The sequence below is a fragment of the Poecilia formosa genome, unplaced genomic scaffold (genome assembly GCF_000485575.1).
Source record: "Poecilia formosa unplaced genomic scaffold, Poecilia_formosa-5.1.2 Scaffold304, whole genome shotgun sequence".
Taxonomy (NCBI): Eukaryota; Metazoa; Chordata; class Actinopteri; order Cyprinodontiformes; family Poeciliidae; genus Poecilia; species Poecilia formosa.
This window is the reverse complement of record NW_006800243.1, coordinates 567,151-577,297: the sequence shown is the minus strand read 5'-3', so window position 1 is coordinate 577,297 and position 10,147 is coordinate 567,151. Positions and strand designations below refer to the sequence as shown.

The 10,147-nt window shown below is 37.1% G+C and overlaps 1 protein-coding gene across 1 annotated transcript in view; it reads left to right on the top strand.

Annotated features, from left to right (window-relative positions):
- Window positions 1–10,147, top strand: part of rapgef6 (Rap guanine nucleotide exchange factor (GEF) 6) — a 149,887-nt gene that overhangs the window by 35,903 nt on the left and 103,837 nt on the right. The window contains exon 5 of the mRNA XM_007572570.2: window positions 8,210–8,279. Within this exon, the coding sequence (XP_007572632.1) occupies window positions 8,210–8,279 (70 nt within the window). The remainder of the gene's footprint in view (window positions 1–8,209; window positions 8,280–10,147) is intronic.

Genomic DNA, 10,147 nt, shown 5'->3' with positions numbered 1-10,147 from the left:
TCTCTCTCACACACACAGACTTTCTCTCTCTCTCTCTCTCTCACACACACAGACTTTCTCTCTCTCTCTCTCTCTCTCTCTCTCTCGCTCACACACACACACCTTGTTGAAGCAAGCGGACGGACAGAAGTGAACAGAAAGAGAACACACTCCTTCCTCTGTTAAAGACAAACCAGAAGGCTAACAGCTTCTTACTTCTGCTTTCTGGGAAAACTTCTGTGTTGGATGTTCAGGAGCTCGACATGACCGCACTCGGATCTGATTTTGGATTATTTGGTTGATGAACTTTCACCCCTTCTTGTTGTGGATAATATGCTTCATATCAGAGGAACACAGAGAGCTGGATCCATAGTGTTTCTGTTGCTGGTTGGTAACTTTGAAATATTTGTGTTTCTTTCTTTATCTGGTTTATTTTCCTTTCTTTATACGTTCTTTCGCCCAGCATGTTTCCATTTCCTGCCTGCCATCGTCCAAACTGCTGGAAAGCCAGGAACTCCCTGTGGTACGCTGCAGGATAACTTAAAACCGCCGGGCCTCTTAAAAACACACCACCAACTCTTGTGTTTTGTCTTTCTTTATCTGCACTGATTATCAGCAAGAGAAGTAGTTCTCCTTTTTCTGTCACTTTACAACCAGCAGTAAACACATTTGCGTTTGCGCCGTTTAGTTGGTGGCTACTGTTAGTGAAGTGCTGATGAAAAATGGGAACTAGATGAGTTTCTGTCAGGAACATATCTGGTTAACCGTTTTTTTATAGACACATGCAGTAAATTAAAAACAAGAGCAAACATATAGAAATGGTTTCTCATAACCATTTGATTTTTTCCATGTTTTATGTTACAACCAAAAACTTAAAGTACCAGGTATCAAAAAGCAAACTGCTGTAGAAAGAAGCAATGTGGATCAGTCAGTCAGTCAGTCAGTCAGTCAGTCAGTCAGTCAGTCAGTCAGTCAGTCAGTCAGTCAGTCAGTCAGTCAGTCAGGTTTAAGGTGCTTTGCATCATAAAAACAAAAATCAACCATTGAAATGTTACGTTTTACTCAAAATGTTGGTTTCATTTATTTTGGCATTTAGATGGTCATCATGTAGAATAAATTTCTCTGGTCGATGAGACAAATGCTAATTCTGCTGATCATCATGACGATGTCCAAAGTAAAACACGGTGGTGACGGCATCATGCTGTGCGAATGCAGTGGCTTTAAAAACTGATTTCCACACACAGCTTGAACATTTTTCTTGCAATAATTTCACTCTCTAGTCGTATAAAGCTGCTATTTTTGCTTCCTTTGTTCTACTTTTTGTTGAATTATCTCACAAAACTCTCCTTAGACGGACTAAAGTTTTTGCTTGTGACAAAACAGAATGTAAAAAAGTATACGGTACTTTTGCAACTGTACGTTTCACTGTTTCACTTCCTAAAACCCCCAGTTTTCATCTGGATCTTTTGGTTACATTTAAACTTGCTTCTCTACAACCTAATGGCGATCATAGACTTGTTTTGGGGTTGAGAAGCAGCAGTTGGTGCGTTTTCTTCAGTGTCTCTTTAAAACAAAATGCCTGTGTAAAAACAGGCACTGAAGAGCAGAAATGCTTTTATTATTCTAGGGACGTCAAACCGTTGGGTCAAAACTGTCGACTCAAAAGTAGTCGCCGGCAAAAAAGCAACTCAAAATCAAGCAAATGAAGTTGTCTGAGATTTAATGTAGACTACATTTATGGCAAAAACTTTTCTAGAAAACTTGGAAATTTTCTCAAAAATTTGGCATTTGAAAATCAGAAATATCAATGTTTTTTGTAGAAGTTATTTATTATTAATCAGTTTTTTGTAGCAAATTTGTGACTTTTCAAACTCAGAAATTTCCAATTATTTTGTAGAAAATCTCAGTCTGAAGATGTTTTTTGTTTAGTTTTTTTTGGTAGAAATGTAGTACTTTTTAAAATGTATTACTTTTTTTCCTGAAATGGCCCTAATTTCCTGCCATAGACATAGTTTTCAGTGTCTCTTGGGGAGCGAATACATTTATTTTCAGTAATAAAAACATGATTTGGGTCACTTTGTTTCAAAATGCTTGCTATAGAATAAAAGCTGATTTGGTGCAGAAAAGTTGGCTTTTCAGTGAAAGTATTTGGATAAACTTGGTGTTAACTTTTGTTTGGTCATAAAAAAAGACGAATACTTTGTGTTGCACAAATGGAAAGTCTGTGTTCGGCACTTCAGCCCTGCAGTGCTGACAAAGTAACAGTAGTTTCGGTCACTTCAGGACTCTTCAAATGCTCAGAATTTGAAGAATGTGGATCGTTCACTGATGGCGGTTTAGCATGAAGAAAATGTCCTCATTCACTTCAGTGACGGCTGAACAGACATGCCGGCCTTTTGGTAAAACAAGAAAGAGTTTAAACTTTACTTTCTGTAAAGTTCTGTAAAGCAGCTTTTAACGTTTATAATTCACATATTATTGTGGTTTTAATGAGAAAAATACGACTTATTAGGCTAATTTCTCTTCTTTTGAGTGACAAGGTTAGGTTGCGCTGCATAGTTTCAGCAGAGTTGGGAATAAACCAATGGGAACTAATGTGAAGTTCCCAATACCATCAGCCATAATGCAGCTACATTATGTTTATAATCAACAAGTACATTTATTTTAGAGATTTAAAAACTCACTGACTGACATGTTTCAAGCACTTATCTCTGTTCATTCTGATGGTTTCGACCTACAGCTAATGAAAACTCCAAACTTAGTCTTAAACCTGGAAGATTGCGTAACGTTAAGAAAAAGCCACGATGTCAGAAGCTGTGACGCTCTGCCAGGAGAGCAAACTGTTAAAGATATTCAAGAGGTTGGAAAAGTGTGTACAAATAAAGTTCCACTTTTTTCCCCCAAAAAGAATATTTATTGTGGATGCAAAACTTCCAAGGGATTTCAGCAGCAGTAAATTATGGCCATTGTAAATATAAAAAGGCAGAATAAAAATGTTGTCTAGAAAAAAAGAGAGAAAATGTGAAAATAAACCAACAAAACATATTTTCACTTTTGTCTGTTTGGAAAAGTTGTTTAATAATGTCTGAGATTTGGTGGACACAATGGTGGTGTCCTCAGGCTTTAGTGTGTGTGTGTGTGTGTGTGTGCGCGTGTGTGTGTGTGTGCCTGCCTGTGTGCGTGCATGTGTGTGTGTGTGTGTGTATGTATGTGTGCATGTGTGTGCGTGTGTGTGTATGTGTGTGTGTGTGTGCGTGTGGCCGCAGTGAGTCCCTGGCTGTCATGGTTTGTTGCCCAAAGCCCAGCAGCTGCCGCTGGACCAAATCTGAACCTGTTCCTCCGTCTGCCAGCAGCTTGTTTCTTCTGGGAGGGAGGGGAGGCAAATCATCACCTGCTGAAAGGCGACACAGACAAATTCTCACCGACGTGGGGAGAGATTTTCATCACCCAGATGATGATTGATAAAATAATAATCACAGTGATGTTGATTGATTTTGAAATTGGCTTGAAGAACAAAATATTCCTCGCAAAGCGTCAGGTCAGGTTCTTCCACAGTCGGTCAACTTGGCTTGAATATTTTCAAGGTAGAGTGAAAGAAATGTTTGTTTTTTATAGAAGGAAGTAGCTAAAATGCAATGCTAACTGCCAAATTTCCACAAAATGCAGGTTCTGTTTCTGTATATGATGGCGCAAAGACGGATTTTATGTAAAATAAAAATTATGGACAAACTCAAACCTTTTCTTCATGAGAATAATATTAAAAAAGTGCCTTTAGTCAGAGGCATCTTCCAGTTCGCTGTAATGCAGACTGCTACAGAAGAGCCATTTATAATCAGAAGAAAAAAGTGACTTATTTGAAGTAGTTTAAGTTACCTTTTTTAAGTTAACTTTTGCTATAATATACATTTTACTAAACAAAGACCTGACCAAGAGACATAAATCTCTTTTTAATCTCAATGATGTCAGGTTGTGTTCAGCTAACATCCAAAAACATTAAGCTGTATAAACTTCAACTTACTAAATTGAGCAAACAAAGATTGTTGTGCTCTAATGTTTTCTCATCAAAATAACCTAAAAGAGAAACTTTGTGTCCTTTTCTTGTTAATATGTGTTTCATTCAGTGCATGAAGCTTTAAATTGTGTTTTTTTTTCATGTTGCTTAAGACTGAGGTTTGGTGATTTTCTGGCTGTAGACGTTCAACTACAGATTTGGACAAGCTGACAGGAGACGGGTGTCACGTTTCAGTTCAGGCATGGTAGTGGCTTTGGTTATGGGGCAAACTCATGTACACACACACACACACACACACACACACACACACACACACACACTCTGTCACTAATATTTGGCTTAAAGGTGTTTATTCTTATTGTTGTGGGCATCCAGTAACTCGAGGAAAATTGAGAAATGATTGAGCAAACAGCGGTTACACAGGAAGTAAAGAAGCCTGAAAATTGCAGCTCTTCAGGGTTTCCCTTTATTGTAGCTGGCTGTGCTTCTGTCTCATTCACACACAGACAGAGGGAAAGTGAAGAGACTGCCTTGGCAGGCTTTGTTTAGGCCAGACAGGAACCAGGCGTCTCGCCTCACTGGAGGGTAGAGAGATCTGTCAGAGTTGGGCTGACCTGCCTGAGAGCTTTCAGCGCCTCCCGGCTACTGAATTTGGATATTTTTACACTTTTTTCCCATTATATTTCTTTAAAATAGGCTTTAAACGTCTTTTTCAGTACAATGTCAATTAATTCCAATGTCGCAAAACCCAAATTAACATAGAGACGGACCAGTCTGCTGCATTTTTTTTCTTGATCAGCTCTGATCTATTATTAACTGATCAAACTGAACTTTATTATTTTTAGCGAAACAAAATTGGCTTTTAGGAGGCCTAAACATATTAAAAATGTCACCAAACTGCATAAGATTTTTGTGAGATTTGCACCATGTGCTTTGAATGCTAACCTTAAATTTGGTAAAGCTGCAGAGCTCCATGGGAGCTACAGAAAAGTCTCCTGCATCAACGCTCCATATCAAACAGGAAGTCAGCCATCTTGGATCCAATTTTTACCCCATTTTGGACTTTTATTAATTCCTCAAAATTGCGAATTTCCACCAATTTTCAATGATCATTAGTCATTACCTTGGTTTTTTTAGAATGAAATAAAAAATGTATTTTTATAAAGAAATGTCATATTTTCTGTCCCTGCATAAGAAAGTAATTGAATTGCACTAAACCAGAAACAAATAACTTTGTTTTACTCATGAATAATATTTATTGTTTTCATCTTTTCTCTTTTTTCTCCCATAAACTGGATGATTAAAGCTTTCAGTCTGATAAACCTTTTTTTGAAGAACATTTTTACAGACTTCAGAATTAATTAATTTGTTGTTTTCTTTCTTTATTTGGGATATTAAAATGTCTTCCAGTTCCAGTGTTAAATGTTGATTAGAATTTAAAGTTTATTGATCTTTGAGCATGCCATTACCAATGAATTACTTGAAAATGTTCTCAAAACAACAATAATATCATTGATGGACATTTTTCTTGTCTTGTGCACCTGGTGCGACAAGCCAGGTGTGAATTTAGCCGTTTTATATAATAAGTAATAAATGCAGTTCTGTCCTGATTTACTCCTGACCGGAATTACATTTTTATTACAAACTGAAAAAAGAAAACAGGTGATCCAACTTAAAAAGAAATGTGGTTAATTTGCTGCAAGTAAGTTAAGTTGTCATGTGAAACAAGCATAAATAAATAAAGTTTGACTAAATTAATTCGATTACATGTAACATAAGTTTGGTTTCTGTTTTCTTTTTTTCAGTGGTTTTCACTTATGTCTGTTTTACTCCTTAGAATAAAAAGTTGTATCTTATAAGCATAAGTTTATGTGTCATCTGTGCAGCTTTGAGAGCAGTTTCTGAGGAATGAGCTCATGTTCTCGGTTTGGTGACGGCGCTGCAGCCGTGGGTTTGACGGCGTCTTGGTGCCCTGAGGGCCTGGATCCTGAATGCCAGCGAACCCTTTGCACCTTCAGGAATGTTTTCTGCAGCCGACATGTGAGCCCAGTGGAGGGAGGCAAGAGCAGCTGATTACAGCATCCCCAAGATAAAAGGGCTTACGGCTGGAAGCAAAGAGGAAAAAACGCCCATTTTAAAGCTGCAGGATGTAACTTTTAGAAAAGCAAAATGATTTTTACACATTAATGTAAAAATTGTACTTGTTTATTTAAAAATGCATTTATCAAATTAATATTTAATTATTTTTAGTTAAATATTAATTTAATATTCTTAATAAAATAAAATTAAAATGTAATTAAAAACTATTCAAAAATATTTTTCCATTAAAATTAAAAATGTTATTTATTAAAGTGATTAAAAGAAGATAATTAATTAGTTTGTGTGTAAGAGGCAGCAGAGCATCAATATAGGCCTCGCTTAGGTCAAAGGTCAGCTTCCCAAAGCTTTAATTTCAGCTTTAGCAAAGCACAGTGGAGACTGATTTCTTCATTCCTCCTTTATTTTGATGCTTTAATTATTTTGACATTGAAAATTGTGTCCAAGTAAAACGCCTCTCTTAGTTCAGGATTTTTCTGTGATTATCCGTTTGAATGAGGACAGATTTGTCTTTGAATCAAGATCGTGACTTTGAGCAAAGTCTCTGCTGTTCAGAAGCTGCGTTTCAGGATGAGAGGAAATGTTTTTCCACTCGGAATGAAAGAGAAGGCAAAATGAGATGCGGCAAAAGGGAACAAAAGCCAGAAATATAACGGGAGAAGGGAGACATCTAGTGGATTCAATGTTTCCAAAGAAGAGTCGGTTTGAGATTTTAGTCAGTTGGACTGGAAACAGTGATCACCAGTAGGATGGCCAAAGCAGAAGTTTGAAACGCAGAGAGATCCGATAACTTAAGCATTAAGAGATCTGACTTGAGTTTCTACACGAGGTCCAAACCGTAAGCGATGCTGAATCAGCGCTTTTCCAGTCCCAGAGGAGTGAGATACTCACAGAAGATCATCTTGCAATCTGCACGTTTTTACATGAAGCAGATTAAAAATGGCTGTGTGTTTTTGTCTGTTAGCATTAATGTAGAGCAGACGTTCACTTCCTTTTTCTGAGAAAAGGCTAAAACTGTAAAACAATATGAGTTCTGGTGGATCAATATGCATTTTTGTGGTCTTAAAAAGGTCAAACTTTGTTTTCACATGATTTATTTTTGAAAAAATTGATTTAGAAAGACTGGTTGGTGGAATGCATTTTCTGGTGTACAATAGATTCAGACACCTTTAATTTGTGCAAAACAATTGAATTTTGGATTGTTTTTTATATCTTGTTTTGGCAGTAGATCTCTGAATGAGTCTTATATTTATGTGTGTCCTTATCTGGCTTACTTTGTCTGTTTGGTCTTTTTCCAGACTTCTTGTCTGCAGTTGGTCACACGCAGCACTAAATGTCCTTAGTCCACATTCCTTTTGCAGCAAACATGCATAACATAAAAACCATAACAATGGCAACAATGCGACAGAACAATAAATTCATTTAATCTTTTTCAGTACGACTTGGTCTCAAAAATGACATCAGAATCTAAAACATGGTCTAATTTACCCCTTAGCTGTTGGAGCTGTTGTTAAATCTGAGCACAGATAAACCAGGGATGTCAAACGCAGTTTCATTTTGGGCCGTATTAAAAATCTGAATGCTCTTCAAAGCCCGGCTGTGCCATAATATATTGATAAACCAATTAAACTGTTAAAATGTCAGTAAACGGCTGTTCCTCCAGAATTTTGTGATTTTTTTTTTCCGCGTTTTTTTCCGCGTGCCAAAAAAAGGTCTGACGCTTCCAGTTCGACACATGTGCACTTTGCTCGACATTTTTCTCTAGAAGCATCTTGGACCGTTTGTGCAGATTTGTGAAAAGCTGAAGGGACTTATTGATGTAATTTGGGGCACATAAAAGCTACGGCGGGCCAGATTTGGCCTTGAGTTTGACACAAACACATGTACTTTACTCCCAACAGATGCTCCATGTTTAGTTGAAGATATTCAGCAGGTATATATCAGGATCATTTTACGCTTAAAGCTGCCTCAGCGTAATGATTTGGTAATGCCGGTAATTTAATGGCCCTAATGTTGGCGCAGGTCTGTGGGTGGGCGCACATCTGGCCTCTGGTCAGCATGAGCAGATCGTCTGGTTTTATTTTATGCTTATATGTTTCTGTGTGTCTCTGTTCTCTGCAGTTTTGGCAAGCAGCTGGGGGGCAGGCGGGGCTGTGAATGCATCACTTTGGAGCCATCAGAAATGATTGTGGTGGGTATCGATGCCGCTCGCTCTCTTTCATCCCTCCTGTCCTGCTCTTTGATATCAGTCCGCTTCTTCATCTTTATTTGATGTTTGCATTTTTTCTCTCTCGAATCCTTCTGTTTTATCTCTCTGTTTCTCCATCTGCCTCCCCCATCTTGCTACAATATATAAGGATAGTGCTTCATGTTTTTAGACTGTTGTTGTTCAACTATGCTTGTATAGACTCGCAATTTGCAGGCTTTCCTTTCAGATCTACGTCATTTAGTTGTGTCTAGTGTCTTCTAATGTTTAAGTCAAATAAATTTAGCGAGTTTTAGATTTTGAACATAAATGTGAGTTTGTGAAAGATAAACTTACAGCAGTAAGTTGTTTTAACTTTTTATTAATTTTGCCAAATATCCAAGAGTTGATTAAACTACAGGTTTTAGATTAGTGCTTAAAAATCTGCAAGAAGAAAAAGACAGGAGTGGGAATCGTTTCCCAGAATGCTTAGTTTCCATTAAAAACTCATTTCAAATCGTCCTTTAACCGTCAGAACAAAGAACTCTGTGATGTTTGAAAGTAAGTGGAGGCTTTAATTTTTAGGAAGTCGTCTTTTATGTTATGTCTGAGGATTAAGTCATGGGAAACATGATGAAACCGTTCTTATTATGAGGTGGGACGTCATTCTGTTTATTTAAATCTGAGGTAATCATTTGCAACATTTTCATTGTCCCTTTTACAGCCCTGCTGCTTTATTTCATAAAACACAGTTTGTGTCGACTGGAAAAACTCCCCTTGCTTACTGGAAAACACTTTCACTGAAAATGAAACAAATAGAGTTAGACTATCTAACACAGACTTGGACAATTTTAGTCAAATGTTTCAAAAACATTGTGAGTTTAATACTTAGTACCAAAGATACAACTTGAGATTTTCAGAAATGTGCTGACACAGCACTCTGCAAAGTGTTTTAGCATAAAAACAAAACATCACCTGACTAATTACACATATGTAATGATAAAAAAACAATCAAAATATTCAGATATTTAAAATACAGAAAGTAATAAAGATATGGTTGAAATAAACCAAATAATTAACGTATTGCACATTATAGTTGAATAAATCTACTCATCTTAAATGTTTAAAGCTGCAATAATTAACTTTTATAAAGATTTTTTACATATTTGTTAAAACCATCACCATATCGTGACACTTTATGAGGCAGATAATCTGTGAAATGCTACTGTCACCATCTGAAGAAATGCACCAGACAACCAATTAGAGCCAGGAGGCGGGTCTTAGTGCTGTCAGTCATCCTCGTGTATGTGCTGTTAAAAGTGCTAATCACGTAGAAACAGCTCACCGTTACAGGAAAACCGTTTAACCTGCAGCAAAACTTTGAATTTTGTTTTAAATGCATTTATTTTCCATACATATTTTATTTCCCTCAAATATTTTCTCAGATTTTCTTTACTATAAAAGGAAATCTTCTTTTTAAAAACACTCAACACCAAAATATGTCACCGACTCAGTGTTTTGACTTTTAGCTTTCAGGTTCACTTAGATGAGATCTTCAAATAAAATCGCATTGTTAAAAAAATCTGGCAGTGTTACCGTAAACTGAGGCGATATGTTACACCGCTACCAAGAACTCAGCTAAGTAAAAAGAAACATTTTTCACCTGCTCACATAAAAAACAGAAACACTTCATGCAAAAACCTGGGAGAGAAAAACCAAAGTTGAAAGCAGAGATTTGTTTTTACCTTCGGTTGACCTTTCACTGCATTTACCCCACGACCCGCGTCCGTCCGTCCATCCGCCCGTCCGTCTGTCTGTCTGTCCATCCATCCATCCGTCTGTCTGTCCATCCATCCATCCATCCGTCTGTCTGT